The sequence below is a fragment of the Halichoerus grypus genome, chromosome 2 (genome assembly GCF_964656455.1).
Source record: "Halichoerus grypus chromosome 2, mHalGry1.hap1.1, whole genome shotgun sequence".
Lineage (NCBI taxonomy): Eukaryota > Metazoa > Chordata > Mammalia > Carnivora > Phocidae > Halichoerus > Halichoerus grypus.
The window spans coordinates 188,073,348-188,095,562 of NC_135713.1; the positions used below are offsets into that span (position 1 = coordinate 188,073,348).

At 52.9% G+C, this 22,215-nt stretch overlaps 1 protein-coding gene across 1 annotated transcript; it reads right to left on the reverse strand.

The window, feature by feature from the left end:
* Positions 1-325: 325 nt before the first annotated feature.
* TNS4 (tensin 4) lies at positions 326-21,565 on the reverse strand. Its single transcript, XM_036081459.2, has 13 exons — positions 21,435-21,565; positions 18,191-18,702; positions 11,400-11,823; positions 9,906-10,318; positions 7,744-7,830; positions 7,290-7,415; positions 5,927-6,019; positions 5,744-5,821; positions 4,704-4,772; positions 3,741-3,909; positions 2,732-2,800; positions 2,450-2,476; positions 326-1,923 (listed from the first exon to the last, which is right to left on the reverse strand). Exons 2-13 carry the CDS (start codon positions 18,627-18,629, stop codon positions 1,782-1,784), a joined length of 2,136 nt encoding a protein of 711 aa, XP_035937352.2. The 5' UTR covers positions 18,630-18,702; positions 21,435-21,565; the 3' UTR covers positions 326-1,781.
* Between the last annotated feature and the right edge of the window lie 650 nt (positions 21,566-22,215).

Sequence of the window (22,215 nt, forward strand, 5' to 3'; positions counted from 1 at the left end):
GTGAGACCCTGGGATCTGTCAGGGGGGCCACACAGACTCACCTTCAGCCCTGGGACAAGGGCGAGATCTCAATTCTCTGTCCTCCTGGCAGAATGGCAGGCGAGGAGTCACGAGGAAGAAAGCCGCGTGTGTGGGCCATGTGGGGGACACAGAATGGTCGAAGAGATGGCTTATGAAGGGAAGCCAATGCAGACTGTGCTGCTGTGGCCAGGGGTGTAGGAGGGAGTGTTCTCTATGACACAGCCATCACCTGCCAGCTCAGGTCCCCTCTCTGTTCCGGTCTCCACCTCTGAGTGGGCAGCCCTGAATGCCTTAGAACCAACTGTTATGCCAAGACAGACACTTTATTTTCCATGAGAACTACACAGGCACCCATGGGTAAAAGGGGGGGCTCTCTGCCAGCCTCCTGAATATGACCTTCAGAACTTGTCTAGTGTTCTCTACTCTCCAGGGGTGGGGCTGCTCTCAGCCAGTCCCGCCAGCCCAGGGCAGCCTCAGTCCGGTTTGGTTTCCTGGGTTGAAATCACAATCCGTCACCCAGCTTTGGCCAAAGATAATGATAACGATGGGGTGGCAGGGCCCACAGCTGGGAGGGGGCAGGCATTTGCTCCTTGTAGAACAAAAGTGGGCTTCTTCTCGGAGCCTCCTCTTCCACCCTCACGGTGTGGTTTTCTTAGGACCCCAGGCCTGTTAGACAAAGGATTCCAGCTTCTTGGGAGTCTTGACCGAGGTGGGGGTGGGGGAAAGACTGCCCAGCTTCTCCAAACCTCCTGAGTTGGCGGCCTGTCTGCATTCATGACTCTCTGCTGCCCCCGTGTGGCTGTAAGACCATAGACGCCCTACTGCTGGGCCTGTCGGGGTGTCTATGTGTGTGTTTTGGGAAGCAGGGGGCACTCAGCAGGACGGGAGCTGAGGCAGAACCAGAGAAAGCTGGCCCTGGCATCTGCTCTGGAGAGCAGAGGGTCTCCCTGCCCCCACCTCCCTCCCGTGGGTTACATAAGTAACATTAGGGCAGTTGTGACACCAGCTGGAGGACACTTGCTTACCAAAAAATTGAGAGAAAAGATGGGGCTGATACTCATTTGCAGTGGTGGGAACTAGACATCAAGGATGTGAGGGCAGCTGGGTGGTCTCTGACCATGAGGACAAGATCCCCCTTGCTAAGCCGCCCTGACAACTGTGGCCACATTGGCCTAAAGAATCCAGGGCAGGCAGATCCTGCTTTGTCCTGGGAACAGCTGCCCAAGAAGCCATTACGGAAGTGGAGAAAGGAACAGATATGGAGGGAAATAGAGTCCGTCCATCCCTCTTTTGGTCGATCCTTGCATATCATCTCTCCCAGGTCAGCGTTGGGTTAGGGGCCCATGGGTCCCAACCCAGCACCTTCTGTTTGCCACCACAGAGGGTCGCAGGTCTCTAACTCAGGCTTCTGCATTGGCAGTGTCCAAGTTGATGGAGTCAGGGGTCCTCAGAGGTTGTTTCCACGAGGGTCCTCAGATGTGGGCGTGCTTCAGAATCACAGGGAGCTTGTTGAGATGCCATCAAAGTCTGAGAAGCACAGCTGGTCCTGTCTATTGGCCTCTTTTTATGGTTGAGGAAACTGAGACCCAGCTGGGTCTGGATGAAGGTCACTGCTGACGGTCATTAGGTTTCCAGGGTTTCAACTTGGTACCGTTCTCCCCAGTCCAATAGATTGGCTCATTAGTGTGGCCACAAGCCCCTGCTCAGGGGTTCCAGCCCCCTTCGGATGTCCAGGAAGGTGCACGGGAAGCTCCCTCCCTCTACATCCTTTCCGTGTCCTGCAGCAGGGCACCCACCAGGCCGATGACCTGGGAGGCTGGCTGGACTGTGTCATACTCCGCAAACAGGTGGCACACATTCTCCTGTGACTCTGTCTGGCTCTTGGCCACAAACCCGAAGATCCTGGTGGGAGAACATAGCCTGGGTGAGGTGGTGGGGCCCAGAGAGACTGGGAGGGGTGATCTCAGCTGGTACGGTGCTCTGCCCTGCCCCTTCCCCAGCTCTCTGAGGGTAGGATGGGCCTCCTCTGTCAGACTGGGAGACCCCCGAGTTCAAGATCTAGGTAACCCTCCTTTTGAATGGCGGCTCCATGAGGACAGGACCTGCATATTCCTCATCAGAGTGGAAGCTTCCTGAGGGCAAGAATGTGTCTTGACCATCAGACTGGGGCATCCCCATTGATTAAGGCTGCCTGAGGTTAGAGCCTGTGCCTCCTACATAAGACCGAGGGCTCCCAGGCTCATGTCTCCCCCTTCAGACTGGAGGCTCTCTGAGGACCCGGGCCTGTGCCACCCCCATCAAAACCATGGGTTCTCTTAAGGTCAGGACAGGGCCTCCTTCCTTTCCCGAGTTCTTCCTCTTGTTGGGTCCCAGGTTCTGGCCCAGGGAGACCTTTTACGGTGACTGACAGGACACAGGGAAGCCTTACCAGGAGGGCTTGCAGTACTTTTGCCACCTGTGGGAAAGGAAGAGGGACAGGAATGAGTATTGAGGCTTCTCTGCATTCCACAGGACTCTGGCTGAGCAGCTGGGGACAATGGCCAGCTGTGACCACACCCCACTGGGTCCCACCCTCCCCTCATCCTGTTGCTCCCAGCCCCTCGAGGTTCACAGGCCTTGTCTGTGACCCCAGTCCCAGAGTCAGCAAGAAACCTCAGCGGGCAGCTAGGCCCTGGATGGCTTTGTGAGTTTGGCCCAGACTTGAACTTACTTCCGTTGCTCGGGGTCCATGCCACAGAAGCGGAGGGTGGTGAGGGGGTAATGGCGCCGGAAAAACACCCTGGAAGAGAAGGACTGCTGGTGAGAGCCTGTCCCAGTGCCATGTCCTACCTCCATCATCTCTAGCTCTCCCGAAGTTCAGATGCCCTGCTCTCCAAGAAGCCTCCCAATTAGACCCCTTACAGCCTGCTGTGACCTTTCCCACTGCTGGGCCTTGGGGCACATGTTTGCACTTCTCTCTTTTCTTTCCTTTTTTTTTTTTTTAGATTTTATTTATTCATTTGAAAGAGAGAGAGAGAGAGAAAGAGCGCTCGAGGGGAGGGGCAGAGGGAGAGGGAGAAGCAGACTCCCCGCAGAGCAGAGAGCCCGATGCAGGGCTCGATCCCAGGACCCCGGGATCATGACCTGAGCCGAAGGCAGACATGTCACCGACTGAGCCACCCAGGCGCCCCAGACTTCTCTCTTTTCATGGAATGAATCTGCCTTGTGTCCTATATATTCAGGTTTTCTACCCTCTCTCCTCTGCCCCCTGCCCACTGTGTCATTTAACTGCTTGAGGAAAGGAATGATGTCTTGCTCATCTCTTGTTCCTCCAGCCCAGGGCCAGGCTCCTGCCAGACTGTGAAGCCCTGAGCCCGGGGAAGGAGTGATTTCAGCCACTGTGTTGAAGTGGGCAGCCAAAGTCTGGCCTTCTGCAGTTGTTCCATCAGTGGATGAACCAGACTGAACCAGTGTCCTGGAAGGGGGACTTTGGGACGAGGTTCATCAGTGGATGAACCAGATTGAACCAGTGCCACTGAAAGGGGGACTTTGGGATGAGGTCATTGGCGTGAGGACCAGAGAAGGCAGAGAACTTGCCTGGAGTCACTCAGCAAGTCACTGACCACATTGGGTCCAGAATCCTGAATCCTACCTTCATCACTGATCCACGGCCATCTCAGCCATCCCCTCCAGATCCCCCTGCCCCGCCCAGCAGCCCCAGGGCAAGGGAAGCCCCTTACTTCCTCTGGACATCGGTCAGGGTGATGCCTTGCTCAGTGACTTTGAAGTGGACCACGGTGGGTGTGGGGAGGACGTCCCTCTCAAAGGTGGTTGAGATGGCCTTCCGCACGGCCAGGGCTCCACTCAGGGTCTCTACACTCACGGAGGTCAGGTACAGGGCGTGGCAGCCTGGGGGATGTAAATGCTGTGCTTAGGCCTTGCCACGATCCACCATGCAGGGGCAGGTAGGGTCCCCCAGGCCCTGGTCCTCCTTCTGCCCAGAGCTGGCGTCGGGGCTCTTCCTTCTTCAGGAATCCAGTGGGGCTCCTCTGAGCCACCAGGCAGGCAGGCAGGACTGTGTAGGTGACTGCAATTCAAGGCCAACCCCAGAGGACGTTGGGAGCATCTGTGGCTTTGCATTGCTCTGGCCTCTGGCCCTCTAGGGTGGAGTAAAGCTCTTGCCCTATGTGTAGGGATGTCCAGGCAAACCTTCCTTCTGTCCAGAAGCATGGTTGGCACTGTCTCTACCTCCACCCACCCCGGGGCCCTGGTTCATTGTCAAGAGAAGGTGGAGAAGACAAGAATGGGGGGAGGGCACTCGGACAAGTGCTGATCTGTGCCTGGCCTTTGGACCTGACACTCCACAGAGGATCCCAGACCCAGAGATCACTTCTAGGGCAGGTCCCTCAGAACCAGAGAGGCCCCAGCATGTCCACATGTGCCCATGAGTGTGCAGGATGGGGTGTAAGCCACACCAACCTCCCTCTCTCCTGCCACCCCAATGGGCTCCCCCCCGCCAGGCTTGCAGACTCTCACCTCCAGGTTTATAGGGATGGGGAGGACCGCGGGGCACCTTGTTAAGGATGAAGAAACAAAGCTGTAGTGGGAACATGTGTGGACCTGCATGTACAAGTGTGTGCGTGGGGTTGGGAGGGGCCCTATGGGGGCTCAGGCAAGCCTGGAGCCTCCCCCATGCCACTTACCTGCAGATTTCTTCAGGTGGGAGGCCCGGCTGTCTGTAGTGGGGTCTGAGGAGTCTCCAGCTCCCAATTCTGAGCCAAAGCAAAGTAACAGTCCCCAGAGGGGTTGGGGGTGGAGTGAACGGACTCTTCTCGTAGGAACATTAATCCCCTTGAACATCTCCCACCTCCGCCCCCACCTTCAGGAAGCAAGCGGTTGAGAAACCTGGTGTGATTACCATAATTAGACAAACGGGGCCACTTGGGGCTCCCCAGATGCCTGACTTGCGAGCCTTTTGGTCCCTCTTTCGCCTCCTCACTCCTCCAGCTCCTGGACTGCTGCAGTCACCTGGTCCTCAGAAGCCTCTCACCTCCTCCCTTCTTTCAGACCCCATCTTTGCAGAATGTAGGGAGGCTTTCCCCATCACCACACCGGGGGCTCCCCCTGCCCTGACTCCTCTCCCAGGACCCCTCTTCTCCTCCTGCACCCCCGGGGATCATCTACTCCAGCTGCTGATGCGGCTGGGCTGTGGGCTCTGGATGGGACTTCCTGATCTCAGTTTGAGGTCTGATCTGTGTGCCTTTGGGCGAGCTACTTAGCTCCTCGAGCCCTCCTTTTCTCATCTGTTAAATGGGGATAACACCTATTTGACACAGCTGTGGTGAGGGATGTGTGAATGAGGGAGTGCCCAGTAAAGGTTGGACCTGGAAGAAAAAAACCGACCCTCTCCAAACCGGCCGACTTATGTTCCTTTCATCCTCTCAAAGAAGGCTCCTATTTATCAAACACGTACTCTGTGATAAGAGCCTTGCCTGGACCGGCTCACTTAACCCCCAACCAATCCTGTAAGTAAGTATGATGATGGCTGTCCCCATTTCATAGAGGAGGAAACAGAGGCTCAGAGGGGTCGACATTCTCAAATTCTCAAGCCAGGAAGTGAAGATGCTGATGGATGCTAGGTGAAGCACTTTTAACTGTGACACTAATCCATAAATAAGGTGGGATGTGACCACTAGGAGCCTTTTTAGTTCCCCGGGGTTGCCTCTTTGGGGCCCAGACCCACCTTTCTGTGGGATGGTGAGTTTGCAGGGCAGGGCCAGGGCCATGATGGAATGCTGGCACACAAAGGCAGAGAGGCTCCCTGCAAGGAAATAGGCAGCCCTGCGTGAGAAGGCTTTCCCCAGACCAGTCTCCCAGCCCAGAAGGGTGGGGCCCACCCAGCGGCCTGCAGGCTGGAGAGGCTCACCAAAGTAGGGCTCCTCGTCTGCTCCTTTGAGATGCACCCCTTTGGCGGAAGACTCGATGAGGAAGTGGCGGATGAGGTCACTGTTGTCCTCACCTGGACAAAGATAGAAGAAAGAGCGCATGTGGATGGGGGGTCCAGAGCCCAGTGTTAGCTGAACACTGACCAACTCGTTCCCTGACCCGCCTCCTCCCGGTCCATCCAGAGGTTAACTGGTTTGTTCCCCTGCCTAGGGGTGGGTGGGACTGCTAGGGGGAACCCTATCTTCAAGGCCTCCCACAAAGGAGGTGCCAACATGTTTGCTCAAAGGTTTCTGCGTCCAGTAATTCTCCTCTCAGGAGAACTTTCTCTTGGTCTCAAGAGCTACTGCAGATGGTCCCAGTGACTACTGAGATCAAATCTTAATCCTTCAGCCTGATTTCTCTCTTCTTCTACCCACTCCTTCCCAGGTGCTGTGATTCTTCACCAGATGGTCCCTGCTGGAGCTAGGCTGGCCCTGGAGGGTGAACAGTGCCCCTCTGCCTCTTCTCCACCCACCCATGGTTTCCTCCTCTCTGTGCTCGTTGGCAAGGTGTTCTTGATAACCAATACTGCCCCAGAGGTCACTTTCTTATTTAACCAGAGCAGCATGGTGTAGAGAGCATGAAGTTGGGGTTTTCATCTTTGCTCTCGGGGGGTGGTGTCATTAAGTAACTCTTGGAACCCATTTACCTGATCCTTTTGTTACATGAGAGCTATACTCCTGGGGTTTGGGGAGGGGCTGTAACTTAGGTACCTTGTACTATAATGATCTGTTTTTATCTATCTCCCTAGCGAGGTATCCCAGTGCAGGGTGCATGCCCCAGAGATGTGTGTTGTGTGTGTGAGACCACGGGAAAGCATGTGCTAAGCTATCACATGTGTGATAAACTAGCACATATGTGATAAGCTATCACGCACATGTAATGAGCCAGTGCATTCACTCAATAAGCTATCACATGTGATAAACTGTCACATACACGTGATAAGCTAGGGCACACACGTTATTACTACATTAGGTTCCTTCACAATAAAGCTGGTCTGGACAGCGAAGCGGGGGGTGGGCAGAGGAGAGCATCCTGGAGAGGGGCTGGGAGCTTCCTCCTCTTCCCCCCATGAGAGCAGAGCAGGGAATCTGGGGACTCCCAGAGGCAGAGGAAGCTCAGGCTTGCTGTGGAAGGAGCTCCTTACAGAGCCTCTGGTGCAGGAAGGCAGCTGGGAGAGGGCTGACCCTCCTCCCAGGAGTACTTACGGGCCTGCTGCAAGGTAGCAGTGGAGAGCTGGGACTAGAACCTACCACAGCCTGTTGCCTCTGTGAGGCCTTGAATGAAGAGACAGGTGCGCATACCTGATCGGTTCGGGGCAGGTGCAGGGGCCTCCTGCACCTTCAAGGCAAGGCCAAAGGAGCCTCGGTAGGAAGAACTGTCCCTCACGACGAAAGCCCCTGGCTCCTCTTTCCTCAGCAGCTCGATTGCTGGAACAATCCTTGGGTCAGAGACAGTTACCTCCCCCCCACCTGGACACCCCTGTCCCCCAGCCCCATAGAATCTTCATAGAGCAGACATTACAGAATCACCTTGTGTTCCCAGGAAGTCCTTCCTATTGTCTAATCTCCACCCTTCCTGCTGCAGTCCCTATTTCCTCAGGACATGAGGTTTGCACGATATCCCCCTTCCCTGGACCTACCATTTGCCATTCCCTCCCCTACCATGACCCAGGGCCCCATCTGCCTGATGCAAGATGCAAGACCCAGACTTGATTCCTGGGTCACTCATCCCTTGAAACACAGCGCTTCCTTTTACCTTGTTCCCGGGTGATGTTTGGCTTAAACCAGTATTTAGATGTGTCCATCACAAACTTCATGGTGGGCTGCATGTCCCTGGTGGGACCTGGAAGACAGAGAGGGGGGACTCTTTAGGCTGGACCGAGGGGAGCTGAGAGACCCTTCTCCCACCTCTGCGCAGTGGTCCCATTCAACCCACCCTACCCTACCCCAACCCCACTGTATCTCCAACTGCCTACAAGAGGCAAAATCCAACAGAAGAATTCAGGGCTTGGCGCATCTAGGACCTAGGAGTCTCCCCTCGTATCCTTGGTAATAAATCACAAACAGATAAAATCTCGGTTTAATGAGAAACAGTTTCTCAAATCTTTTGTTGTCTGGTGTGGCCTGAAAGAAGGGATAAATAAGGGATTCTGAGATGCATCATGTGTTTGGTTTTACCCTCTCTTCCCCCTTAAGAATCCTACAAGTGTCTTGGGGGGCATATTCAGTTTGGAAAAGAAAATGAAAGAAAAGTTTGAGGAAAGGAAGGCAGCAGATCTGGGCAGATGAGCCTGTGTGGAAGTCAGGAGACAGGATTCCTGACTCTGATTTGGGACAACTGTCTTGCTCCTGAAGCCCAGAGGGGACTAAGTGTACTAAACTGTCTCTGAGGGTTTTTGACATTCCAATAGCCTAGGCAATTAGCAAGGATTTTGTTTGGAGAAAGTTTGCAGACTTTGATAAGACCCCAGGGTATAATGAGTGATATCCTGGGGCACCACCAAACCAGGATGGGAATATCGCTGGACTAAGTAAATGTGCTCATTGAGATGACAAAATGGCCACTTCCCCGGGTCCCTAAGGCAGAGAACAGTGGTTTTCCATTTTGGTATCTTGAAAAGGTGTGTGCTGTGGCCAGCTGAGAGTAACTCATTGTAAAAAAATGTACTAAAATCTGCAAATGATTTATTCTGGGAAAAAGATCGGAGCAGATTCAAAGGCACACCTATCATGCCATTTTTCTCTTGCTTACATTGACCTGCTTCCTGAATGGCAGTGTGGGCCAGAGTGAACATCATAACCCCCAGGAGTCCCCCTGATGCTTGTGGCTGAGTGGGGGGTGGGGAGCAGGGACAGTGTCCCTGGGGCTCTGCAGGGTCTCTTCTCTGGAGAGGTGCACCCTATGGGTGCTAAGCCTGAGCCTCTGTGTTTACTGCTTTGGGTTCTGGCTGGTTTTGTTCTTTTTGGACGCCTGTAGTCACAGACTACGGGAAGGAGGGTGTTTGCTGCTTTGTGGTTTTTAGCTGTCTGAATTGGAATGCATTGTCTCCGTCGGCTCTCTGTGTGTTCGTCATCCACGAACGTCAGAGGTAGGACTGACTCTCCTTCTCCTTCTCCCTCTCTTGCGTTAGTCATCAAGCCTGCTGTTTTCATATCCCGAGGGTCTCCTGGCTCTGTCCTCTCTCCTCCGCCCTGCCCCGCCCTGGTGCAGGCCCCCGTTACAGCTTGTCTGGACCACTTCATGATGAAAATCAAAACAAAACTGCTCTCCCTGCCTGGGCCGGGCCCTGCAGGTCATCTGCCATGCAGCTGCCAGAGTTATCTATTGAACGTGTACCTCTGACCCCATCACTTTCCTGTTTGAGACTCCCTGCTAGCCCCCGATGCCGCGGCCTAATGGGTAAAATCCACTCTTTAGCTTGGTGTTCAAGACCTTTCCCAATCTTGCCCCGGATTACTCAACTACTTCATCCCACACCCAATACTCCAGTCATTTCTTAAACATGCATGTGCTTCTACACCTTCATGACCATGGACTTGCTGTTCCCTCTGCTGGGAATGCCCCACCTCCCCTGCTCTGGCTCCAGACATTTGATTCAGTTTTCCAGATCCAGCTCAGATGTCACTTCCTCCAAGGAGCTTTCCCAGTTTTTTAGACTAAAAGGATCACGCCTTCCTTTGTGGCCCCATAAGACTTAGGACATCTCTTGCCTTCTGTGGTTTTTCTATTCTGTAGTGATCCTTGGTTTTTGTCTCTTTCTAAACTGTGTCCATCTCTCTGTCCCTACTCTTTGGCAAAGTGCTCGGCACACAGTAGGTGTTCAGGGCATTGACCTGCTATTGCAAAAACCCACTGATGCTTTGTCTATTCCCCCAAGCCGAACCTCACAACGGCTGAAGGACTGGTTTACAACATACCCTCTGAGGATGTGGTGAGAGGGGTCTGGCTGTGGCTCCTGGTGGCTGGACAAGACTTGCTGGAAGAAGGGGCCCCAGGTCGGACAAAGTCCTGGTGTCCTGGGATCTGCTGGGATGGGGGAGACCCTGGTTCTGGGCAGCCGTTGATCAGCACGATGGGTATGTCCACCATGGAGTTGGTGATGGATGGTGGGCAGCTGTTGGCGTGCTCCTTGGCCAGTGGTGGGGAGTGAGTTGCTCTGGGCTGGCCCATGTTTGGGGTGGGGTTGCTGGGGACCTGGAAGTCACTGGCTCTTGTACCCGGGGACACTTGGCCAAGGCTGTGGAGGCTGGAGGAGGAGCTCGCTGGACTCTCCAAGGATCTAGAAGATGACTGATGGCTGGAGACGCTGGAGTGGAGGAGGGACTGGCTGCTGCAGGGAGGGCACCAGACAGGCAGGGAGTTAGGCTGTCAGTGGACATGCAGGAGTCAGAGCCAGGCTCCAGAATCTATTGATCTTGGTGCCCATAGCTCTGGTTAAATAGAGTATTGCATACTCCATCCCCCACAGTCCAAAGCAAAGTGCATGCCTACCTGATCCCCAAGCGATGCTGAAGGATACAGAAATGTCCCTGCACTGCAGTCTTTGGTCATTTAAAGTAGCTAATGAGCTGATCCCCTGCAGGTCATGTGGGCTTAGGCTGGACTAGATCCCCTCTGCCTTCCCAGCCGGGCAGGTCTGACTGAGCTATCACACAAGTACCCAACATTCCCAAGAGCCCTGCACGCAGGCTGGACCACGTCCACGGTGGATGCAGAGGGAACTCCCCAGCTGGAGGAAGAGGAGGAGGCCAGCTCTGCATCCAGCCAGACTTCTCTCTGAGTTCAGAGGCCCACGCCAACGGCCATGGCTGTGGAATCCTGGCCTCCTTGCCAAGGACTGCCTTGGCACATCGGCTCTGGAGTCGGTGTGGGGGACAGAGGTCCTGAGGTTTGGTCCTCCTGGACAGGATGGGTGTGTGCGTGCAGCTTTATTGTGAGGCCAGCAAACTGGGCTGGGGGTGGGGGGACAGGCAAGTTCTCCTCCTTCCTGCTAGGTTTTGCTAGCAACAAAGAGGAAGGAGGCTTTTCTTTCCTAAATGGTTTATCCCAGGCCTCCAGATTTTATTTACATCCCTGTGTTTTAAAAAAAATCCCTTCCTTGAGATGGGTTGTATGAGTGCTGGAAAGGATACAGGTCAGCCTCATGAATGTAAACAGTTCTTTTCTCAAGAGGTAGGCATAAATCAAAATTTTTGTTATATTCTCAAAATTTTGAGTTATATTCTAAGTGCTTGAGGAAAGCTTGAGGTCCAAATGGCTGTGATGGCATAAAAGAGAATATTCACTCTTTTGTTTTTGGTGTACAGCCTGATTTTGCTCCGATAGAACAGGGTGCCTGTCTATGATTTTTAGGGTGTGTGTGTGTGTGTGTTGCAGAGACAATATCAGAAGCTATAGTGGGAGTGACCTACCTTCCAAACACGTAGCTGACATCGGATGCTGGGCTGGCTGACAACACAGAGACCCTGCTGCCCTGCTGTGGGGCCAGGCCCCCCAGCCCCTTCTCCAAGCCTGGAGAAGCTGCCAGTGGGGAGCCCAAGCCATGGGGGCCCGAGGCCTTGTTCCCCATACCGGGGATAGAGATGCTGGGAGAGGGTGGGGGATGAGAAGAGGGAGCCCCAGAGTGGGGAGGGGGGCGCTGGTGCCCCCTGCCCTGGCTCCCAGAGAAAATGAGGCTCTCGCTGCTGCTTCGAGTTTCTCGGGGGATGTCTCTGGAAAGGAGGAGGCCACCACTGCGTGGGGAACCAAAGGGCGGGGTGACAGATGGGCTGGAGCAGCACTGGGGGCCATCATGACACCTTGATCTGGTGGAGGTCACCTCGATGTACTTTATGTCTGGGGAGAGAGCAGAACATTGGTGAAACCGGGAGCCTGGGCTCACAGAACAGGAATGCTGGAAGAGTCCTCAAGACCATCTGGTCTCCCCTCCTTTAGACAGATGAGGAAACCAAGGCTCAGAGAGAAGTTTGCTGGATTCGGATTAGCACCCAGCTCCCCCTTCTAGGCACAGCTCCAAAGTTACCCTCCTTGTGATTTCTTCCTTTGGTGGGGAGATGCCTTGGAATGAACATAGGCCTTGGAGTCCGAGAGACCTGGGTTTCAGATCTGGCTCTGCCACTTACTATCAGAGCACTTGGCCAAATGACTTCACCAACTCGAGCTTCAGGTTCCATACCTGTGAAACGGGGTGACTATATATCCAGTCTCTTGGTGCTAGAGTAAGGATGAAATGAGATGAACGTAGGCGGCATAACACTTCTCCTGGCACACGGTAAATACTTTAAAACTAGGAAATCCTCTCCTGCATGAATGTCCCCCTCCCCAGGTTGAAATGACTGCTTAAGGAGGGTGCCAGTCACATTTCTGATGCCTCCTTTGTCCAGGGCAGGTGAAGGCTGTTTCTACATCTGTGCCTACAATGAAGGCAGGGGTTCTCATGCTTGTTTGCACACTAGAATCACCCGATGAGGTTTTAAAAGTCCAAATGCCCAGGCTACACCCTGTGCCAAATAGATCAGAATCTCCGGTGTGGACCCAGACCTCAGGTTGTTTTAGTTTTCCAGCCGATTCCAATGGGCACCAAGCCACAGCACTGTGGCCCCTGGCCCAGCAGTGCCACGCCACCTGGGGGTGGGGGCTGGTCAGATGCGCAGAATCTCAGTTTCCATCCCAGGCCTGCTGAGGCAGAATCTGCATTTTAGCAAGACTCCCTGGAATCTGAGTGCACTGTAGAGTTTGAGAACTCTGCTTTAGAGCAGGAGCTCCCAGAGGCCAGGGTTTGCTATTATCAAGCTGTGGACCTCCCAGGACATGCTTTTAGCTGGTACGCCATTGTTGGTTATTAAACACGGCCGAGGGTGGTGACTCACTCCAATGCTCTCTCTGTTCCTCAGTGGGGGCACCCAGGACTCTTGTTTTGAGAACTTGCTCCTCCCTGGAGTGGGGTACCTTGTGGTTTTCCCCACGGTGAGTATGGACACCCCTCCTCCTGACCTGGGGGAGGGGAACTGTCCTTGGTGCTGTTCCAGCAAAGGTGGTAGAAGGTGGGGGCTACCTAGCTGCTCCCTCCTGGAGGCCTGTTGAATCCTGCCTCTGGCTTCCCAGGATGGAAACTGGGGCAAAGTCAGAGGGAAACTGCACCTTCAGCTCCTGTCTGCCAGCCTCCCACCACCTTGGGCTTTGGCACATGTACCAACTCCCTGCCTGCCCCAGCCCGCTCCTGGGTAGGACCTCAGAGCCTGCTCGCGGTCACTGCCTCTGTCTGAACCTGCTTGGGCTGGGGTTGGGGTGGAGGATTACACCAGATGAAGGGGGGCTGGCAGGCTGACCTGAGCATGCTGTTCCAAGGGGTGTAGGAACAGGCCTGGCTTTGCCGTCAGATAAACCCGGGTGTGAGTCCTGGTTTTGCCACTTTCCTGCCAAGAGGCATCGGCTAACTTTCCTAACCACTGTGAGCCTCAGTTTCCTTATCTGCAAAGTGGGGATCTAAAACCAACCTCCTGAGGTTGTGGTAAGGATAAAAGACACTGATGAATGGTGCCTGGAGCCTAGCCCATGGTGAGCTTTGGAGAACTTCTCCTGCCTGCCTGCTTTTTGAGGCCAGTGTTGGCCAGATGGCTGACACTGTCCAGCTAAGGGGGGAGTCCCACTGCCAAGGGCAAGAGAAGACTATTTGGCACAGTGTGTTGTGCGTTCTGAAAGAGTAGCGGTCTTGGAATGGGGTGCATTCTTCTGGAACGTTGGCAAGCACCACTTCTCTTTTTATAGGACTTTATAGTGTTTATACCCATAATCCTCTCAGCCCTTATGCCCAATGCCAGCAGGCACTGCTTTTATGGAGAGGAAACTGAGGCTCAGAGAGATGTGGCAATGGAGCTGGCATTTACTGCAGAGTTTTTAATAAAGGCTGGTATTTACTGTGTGCCCGTGCCGTTGCAAACATGTTACCTGTATTAGCTCATGTAACCCTCACAACAACTCTATTGAAGTAGAAAACATTATGAATTCCAAATAAGAGATGAGAAATCAAGGCTCAGAAAGGTTAAGTGAGTTATCCAATGTCACACAGCCAGGGAGTGGAGGAATCCAACGCCTGCTCTTGTGCTCTGTTTGGAGGGCGTCTTCCAGGATGGGGGACTCCTCAGGACACTTTCCCAAGGCCTTGCCCTGTGAAAAGGTGCTTGGCTGCTTTGGGAGAGGGTCTCTCCACCTGGTGAAGCTCTGGGTTTCCTAATCACTGGGTCATCCAAACACCGACCAAAGAAAGGCCTTGCTCGGGGGACTGAGCAAGCAGAGCAGGGTGGGAAGGAAGGAAGGAGTCCTGGAGCTGTGAGTCACCTCTCGCTGCTGCCCTGAGGTGCATGCGGCTAGGGGAGGTGGAGGCCCCCCACACCCTCACCTGGGTGCAGCCACTGTTTACAGGCCCGTGGGGCAAGTCTGAGCAGTGCTGGGTGGATACAGGCGCCAGGACCAGGCTGGGCTGGTGGAAGGGGGCACGTGGGCGGGGGGGGGGGGGCAGAGAGACAGTTATTAAGCACCCTTCTCTTGGGATTGGCAAACAGCCTTGCCTGGCAGAAATTGCTGGAAAATGAAATGTGGGTGCCTGTTCCAAAGATGGGGAGGGGAGGAGTGGCGGAGATGGATATGGTGTTTGCTTGGAATAACCATGCTCCCTGTGGGATGGGAGCCCCCCAGGGTAAGCAAGAGGCAGGGGCAGGGAGGCTGGGGGAGGTTTGTGAGCACTGCAGGAGGAGAGCCCCAGAAGAGGAGCCTGCAGGCTGCCTCCATACAGATTTGTTCTTCGAAGCTCCGGAGGGCAGGCAACTAGCTCCAAAGAAGAGAGAGAAAGGCAAGAACACAGACTTTGGAGGCCAGAAGCCCAGGCTTTGAGACCTGACCTACAACCCACTGGCTGTGTGACCCTGGGTCATTACTTCTTCTCCCTGAGCCTCACTTTCTCATCTGTAAAATGAGGCTACCCCTGTTTCCTTCACAGGGTAGATGCTGAGATCATGCACTACAAAATCTATCTATATATATTTAGGGGAGGGAGAAACATAGGATCACCGATGCTTAATTTTTAATTTTGCCAAGTGAGGACAAAGAGAAAACAGTGAACATCTGCTAGCACCACAATTATAGAACATCTTCCCTTTGACACCCCAAGAGAAGGAAGGATGAGAGGCGAAGGGAGGGCGTCCCACACATTTGGATACATTTGGCCCAGTGAAAACTCACCACGGTGCCCAGAACTAGTTAGGTTTCCACAGGCTGGCAAGCGCTTTGTTGCCAGTAGTGGTGGTCTGAGGGGAGGGTTTTGGCAGGTTGAGATGCACGGGACAGGTGCCACCCATCACAGTGACACACTATTAGCGATCACAACGATCGCAGGGAAGAACTTTCTAACAGGGAGCTGACTATGCCGGCTGTCTCAGGAGGTAGTGAATTCCCAGGCATCACTGACATTCAGGCAGAGGTTAGAGGAGAGGATTTTCTTATTCCATCAGAAGATGCTAGGGCAGAACTAGGGGGCTTCATCAGAACTCTCTGACCACTGTTGGCTGCCCGCTCATCCCCCGAACCCCTCTGCTACCCAGGGTCAGGTGGACACATCCCCACGATGGCAGGTTGTGTCCAGGGCATCTGAGAACACAGACTACTGACCACTGGCCCCTTGGAGGAAGGGGATGTTGTCAACATCCCTACCCCATACATGTGGATGCTCCACAGAAGCTGGTCTTGCCCCAACGGGCCTTGAGTGTGTGGAACCCCTGCCTTGGGGCATGAACATTAAAGCCCTGGGCTTGCTCCTGCCAATGGTAATTAGACCCAAGCCACCTTCCCTGCAGAGACATGCCTGTGACCAGCCTCAAGAAGCAGGAAGATCTTGGGGGATAGAGGTGGTTCTTTTAACCGCCCTGGAAGGCAATGCTCAATGGGAGGGGCAGAAGGCAGGCTGGAGACTGGGAACTGGGACGCCGAAGGACCTGGGTGCTGGGCTCACCTCTACCCCAGACCCTGAGCCTATCCTGGGGCGGGTCCTAAATGCAACCCTAGTGTTTAATTAAACCAGCTGCCATTTATAATGACTAACAGCATGTCAGGATTTCTGATAAACACCCAAGTGTTATTTCTTTTAAACCCTGCAACCCCCTTTGAGGTAAGAACTCCTCTCTATATTACAGACGAAGAATATGAGACAAAGGAGTGAAGTTACTAGCTTGTGGAAGGTTTGCCCACCTCCAGTGATTAGGCTAGACTGGCTCCTTACTGAAGTCCCTCAGCCTCCGTTTTTTTCATCTGTAAAATGGTGATAAAATATTTCACGGGGATAGATTGGGAAGATTAAATGTTCTCCTGTAAGATGTTCAGCACAGAGCCTGGATATAATAAGTGCTCAATAAGTAGAAATTCTCATGGACACTATCTCTAATCCTAATTGTATCCCTTAACCCATGCTGATCCTTTAAACCCCTGGAGACCTCAGTCTTCCAGCCTGTCTAATGGGGTCCTGCTCCTTGACCCTCATCCTCAGAGTACACTTGAAACCCTTTGTTCAGGAAACTGACACCAGATGTAGCGATTTCTAGATTCCCTTGGATGTAGTGGTATACTGAAGTTGGCTTGTACCAGCTCGTAAGAGCTGATTGTTAAATTTTTAGGATTTTGCCCAGCTGATTTCTAAACTCAGACATTATTAAAAATTAAATTACATAAACCTACAATGAAATAACTTACAATAAAAACAAAAGTAATAAATACAATTCATCATATCCCAATTATTTAATTAGATTTTGCTATTATCTAGATTCTTTTTTTTTTTTTTAAGTTTTATTTATTTAGGGGCGCCTGGCTGGCTCAGTTGGTTGAGCATCCAAGTCCTGGTTTCCTCTCAGGTCATGATCTCAGGGTCGTGAGATTGAGCCACTGCTCAGCATGGAGTCGCTTGAGATTCTCTCCCTCTGTCCCTCCCCCTGCTTGTACGCTCACATGCGCACACCCTCTCTCAAATAAATAAGTAAAATTTAAAAAAAAGTTTTATTTATTTATTATTATTTTTAAGATTTTATTTATTTATTTGACAGAGAGAGACACAGCGAGAGAGGGAACACAAGCAGTGGGAGTGGGAGAGGGAGAAGCAGGCTCCCCTTCAAGCAGGGAGCCCGACACGGCGCTCGATCCCAGGACCCTGGGATCACGACCCGAGCCGAAGGCAGACGCTTAACGACTGAGCCACCCAGGCGCCCCGAGTTTCATTTATTTAAATAATCTCTGCACCCAGCATGGGGCTCGAACTCATGATCCTGAGGTCATGAGTCGCATTCTCTTCCAACTGAGCCAGCCAGGTGCCCCACTATTATCTATACTCTTGAGGTTATTTATATCTATTGTATTGGTATGGTAGAAATACTATATATACCATAATGGCCATCTACAGGTTATCTCTTTCCAGTACTACATTCAGTGACATCATTTTGGTAGCTTGAGATTGGCCATGCTGGGAGAATCTATACCGTGAAATTGGCAGATGTTTGCAAACAGGGCTCTCTGCCACCCCATCATGGAGCTTACCAGCACATCGCTGCTTACACACAGCAGGGTCCCGCCCTAAATAGACTGAATTCTGTGTCTTTCCAACCCCGCTACTTCCAGCTTGGGCCTCCCCAGAGAGATACTCCCCTAAACAGGGACAGGGGCCCGGATAGCAATCCTATAAAAGTTTCAGGGGACCCAGGTTAGGACCTAAAGAGATATACTATAGAACAGTGAGGTTCAGGGACTCCACATTTCTCAGGCTCTTAGTTACATGCATGGCATTGTATGAAATTCTTATATATATATATATATATATATATATATATATATATATATAAGCTAATATATATATAGCTTATTTATATATATATATATAAGCTAATATATATATATAGCTTATTTAAAGTCTCTGAAAAATCACATAAAACAGGTATCCATCACTTTTCCAAACTCAGGAACAAAATAGAATTGGATAGTGAGGGAAACTTGTATATATCTCTTTGATATAGGAAAGAAAACAGAGAGATTAAGTAACTTGTTTAGGGCTGCACAGCACCTCCCAACAGGACATTTTCTCCTGCTCCTCTGATTTGATAGGAAAGTTCTTCTTCCCCATGAGGTCTGGTCCCCAAACACCCCCTCTTGGCACTGTGCCCCAGGTCCTTACCCAAGGCTTCAGGTTCATCTTTCTTTTTCCTTGAGGTGGTGCTCTGGGTGGGCTCAGCCCAGGGGCTACCAGTTCCTGGGGGGAGCAGCTGGAAGGTGGGGTCTAGTTCCAGAATCATCTGGTTGAGGCTCTCCAGTGAGAAGTCAATGTAGGAGTCGAGGTCCTCCAGGGTCCCTGAGGTCTGCTCCCCAGGGGACTGCAGGAGGCAGCTGGCTTTGGCTCTAGCCTGTGGACCCTGCTGGAGGCTGCTGGGGGGCCCCTTGAAGGGTGTGGGGGCCATCAGGGCCTGGGCTCCCCAACCTTCTGTGGTATAGTAGGGACACTGCAGTGGCAGGCCGGGGCTGGGTGCTGGGTGCAGGGCCCTCCTGGGTTCTTCGCAGGGAGACAAGCCGACTGCATGGCCTCCTGCCAGCAGGGGGCTGGACATCACTTGCGACATGGTGGGGGCAGTGACCGTCCGTTTACCTCTAGCTTCAAACCAGCCTCACTTACACCCCAGGAGCTCCCAGGACCTGAAAGAGACCAGGGTTGGGAACTGAGTAACTTTGATAGTTGAAGCCCCTCCCACTCCTCCCCCCCAACCCGCCCCCCCCCCCCAAGGAAAGGCATATTTATTCATTCATTAAAAGCATGGATACTGGAGCCAGACTGCCTGGGTTTGCATCCTGGCTCTACCACTTTCTAGCTGTACAATGTTGGACAAGTTAATGAACTTCTCTGTGCCTCAGTTTTCCTTAACTATAAAATGTGTGAAGATTTGTAACATGCTTAGAACAGTGCATGGCACATAATAAGCATTATGCAAGTGATTGTCAAATAAAATTGCTTCAATAGAGGTCATTGAATATCTGCTATATCACAGCCTTCTTTATTAAATAAATACCAGCTAATATTTATTGAATAATTACTATGCACATATATTACACATAAAGTCTTTTAACCTCCTCCTAACAACCCTATGAGGTAGATACTATTATTTTCCATTTTATGATGTGTGAATGGAGAGACAGAGAGGCCAGTAACTTGCCCAAGTGTCATACTGTGTCATCCAAGTGTCAGAGCAGGACTCGACCTCAGGCCGCCTGATGTCAGCTGCTACTGCGTGTGGGCCAGTTAGTGAAACAGACAAGTAAGCAGGTGAGCAATTAAAAACAGTGTTACCAAGGGAGGCAAAACAGAGGAGACTCTAGGCACTGGTGCAGAGGTCAGGGAGGACTTCCTAGAGGAAGGGACTTGGATTCCTAACTCCCTATCCCACATGGAATTCCAATGCAGAGGGATATCTGAGGTCCAGAGAGGGCGTATGATTTGCCTGAGGTTGCACAGTAAGTTAATGAGAAAAGCCAGGCTCCCTTGTCCCCCATGGCTCCTGTAGGCTGTGTTGCCAGACCTCTCCTTGGCTGGGGCCTGGAGGAGTCGGTGCGTCCCAGGCACAGGAAGCGTGTCTTTAAATGGCAGTGGAAGGGACTAGGCCTCCGAGCAATTTCCTGGGGGCAGCTGAGGACACAGAGCTGTGGCTCTTTCCTCACATGCTCCACGTGGCCCGGGTTTCTTGGGGCAGGATCTCAGTGCATCCTGCAGGGTTTTTCGCTGGGCCCCACAGAGGAGGCTGGGGTTACTGACCTTGCAGAGCACACTGGGGGCCTGGGTCATCACTCAGACCAGAACCTAGGATGCCTGCTTACTGATTGGAAACTGCTATTGTGCTACCTTTTCCTCTGTGGGCCTCAGTTGTCCCATCTGTATGATGGGGATATAATAATAACAGAACTTAAAGTTTACTCATTTCATTTTCTCAGTGGTTCTGTGAGGAGGGTACTCTTACTGTGGGGCTGGAGAGGTTCAGTGATTTGCCTAAGGTCACAGAACCTGCAGAATCCACGGGTGGAATGGGGGTTTGAACCCAGCGGCTTTGAACCTGGGTGGTCTTGGCTCCACACTCCCAAACTCTTTTTTTTTTTTTAATATTTTATTTATTTATTTGACAGAGAGAGACACAGGGAGAGAGGGAACACAAGCAGGGGGAGTGGGAGAGGGAGAAGCAGGCTTCCTGCCGAGCAGGGAGCCCGATGCGGGGCTCGATCCCAGGACCCTGGGATCATGACCTGAGCCGAAGGCAGACGCTTAACGACTGAGCCACCCAGGTGCCCCCACACTCCCAAACTCTTAACCCTATATCACTCCTTCATAGATTTAAGACCCTTTTCACATCTACCCCTTCTGGGATTCTGGAACCCAGTGGGACAGGCATGGGATTGAGCAAAAGGCAGGCAGCCCCTCAGGCTCTTGTTCAAACTCTTTTCACTTTGAATACTACCTGAATCACCAGCAGACCCTCCAGGGCAGGGGCTGGGGCTCACTCCTTTATTCCTGGACACCCTCACCAGCCCACTTCTCTAGCTCTTTCTTTCCTGCTCTAAGGTGGAGAGGAGGGTCCCTGGGGCTCCAGACTCTGGGGGTGTGCTTGTGTATGCGTGTGTACTTGCCTATGTACATGGGAGGGCTCTAGCCACCTCTGCCTATTCATAGGTCCCTCCCATATATTCCCCCTTCAGATTTGGACTCAAATATCTTTCTTTGTTCCTAAGGGCTCCAGAGGCAGGAGGATCCTGAAATCTTGGCAAATCCCCATTTCCACTTCACTGACTTACTCTCTCCCTCCTATCATGAGCCCAGGTCAGTGAAGGGAGAAGGTGACAGAAGGTGAAGTCTGAGCCTCCTCAAAAGCATTTTGACTCAATAGCCCCCCCCCACCACCATCCTTGACGAGTGCCTTCTTATTGCTTCATCCTCTCCACCCAGATCCAGGAAAGCAGAACCTGGCCATGGCCCCCACCCCTGGATTCCTGGCAGCCTCGGAAAGGCCCAGCACAGTGGGCGGCTCAGGGCCAGGCTTTGTGCTCTGGGCTGGGAGGCAGGAGGCCTGGGTTCTGTGTCCATTCCCTTCCCAAGTCTCTGTGACCTTGGGCAAGCCTCTTCTCTGCCCCTCGCCCCCCTCTCCCCCGGACCTTGGTTCTCTCATCTGTACGCTGAGGGGTACAGATTTCATTCTCTTAAAGTGCTGACCTCCGGGGTCTGTGGTCCTGAGACCACCTCTCTCATCTACAGCCTCCTCCCATTTCTCTCTGCTTTTACTTTCAGCCCCCAGGACAGGTGGAGAAGAAGCTGAGGACAAAGGGTTAAATGAGTCAGGCTGGCAAAGGTGCTGAATCTCCCTTTCTTCTTAGAGAATAAAGGCACGTACCTGGTGTCCTGGGTAGGCAGATCGCTGTCTTCACTCCTGGCTCCTGGGACCAAGACTGCTCAAAGTCCGGGTGAAGAGTGAGGGGAGGTGCAGTTCACCTCCCAACCTGTAAGAGCAGGCGGCCCTTCCTCCCTCCCTCTTCCCCTCCAGGCCCTACACGTGGCTGATAGCCTGCAGGCCCCACCCCTCCTGATGAGCTCAGGTAGGGCTGGCACGGGCACTGGCCTGGCGGTTGCTGGGGCTGTGTGTGTGTGTGTGTGTGTGTGTGTGTGTGTGTGTGTGTGTGTGTTTCCCAAGCTTCTTGCTTGCCTGCCCCGCTCACCCCTCCTAACTGCCTCCTGTGGGGGGAGAGGGGTCAGTGGAGCCCTGCTTGTTAGAGACAAGCTCTGCCTTAGGGACAGGGTCTTGTTAGGACTAAGGTGTGCTGTGGGCATTTCGCCCACCATATGCCAGCCAGGAAAGGACCATGGGCTGGCAGAACTAGCAGGAAGTGAAGGCTTTGGCCTAGGAAAGCAGGATGCCGGTGGGCAGGAGACCCTTCCCACACCCCCCTCCTGTACTGTCTGGGGTAGGTGGCACTGGGGCAGGCACAGGGTAGGGACCCACTGGAACTAAGACTGGGCATAGATCTTACATTTTCTTTTTTTTCCTTCTTCGCCTGGGAATGGGGCTTCTGACTCAAGGGGAGGAGGCTCTGAAGGGGCGTGTAGCCTTGCTTCTCTTCATTCATTCACTCATGGGCTATCCTTCTGCGTGGTCTCGTCTGTGCCCCAGAGAGGAA

Excerpts from the sequence above, each read along its gene's own strand:
- TNS4 (XM_036081459.2), bottom strand. The coding sequence starts at position 18,629 with ATGTCGCAAGTGATGTCCAGCCCCCTGCTGGCAGGAGGCCATGCAGTC. Across the intron at positions 10,319-11,399 it reads GTCAGCTACGTGTTTGGAAG|CAGCCAGTCCCTCCTCCACT; the intron begins GTAGGTCACTCC and ends CCCTCCCTGCAG. Across the intron at positions 5,822-5,926 it reads AGACGAGGAGCCCTACTTTG|GGAGCCTCTCTGCCTTTGTG; the intron begins GTGAGCCTCTCC and ends ATTTCCTTGCAG.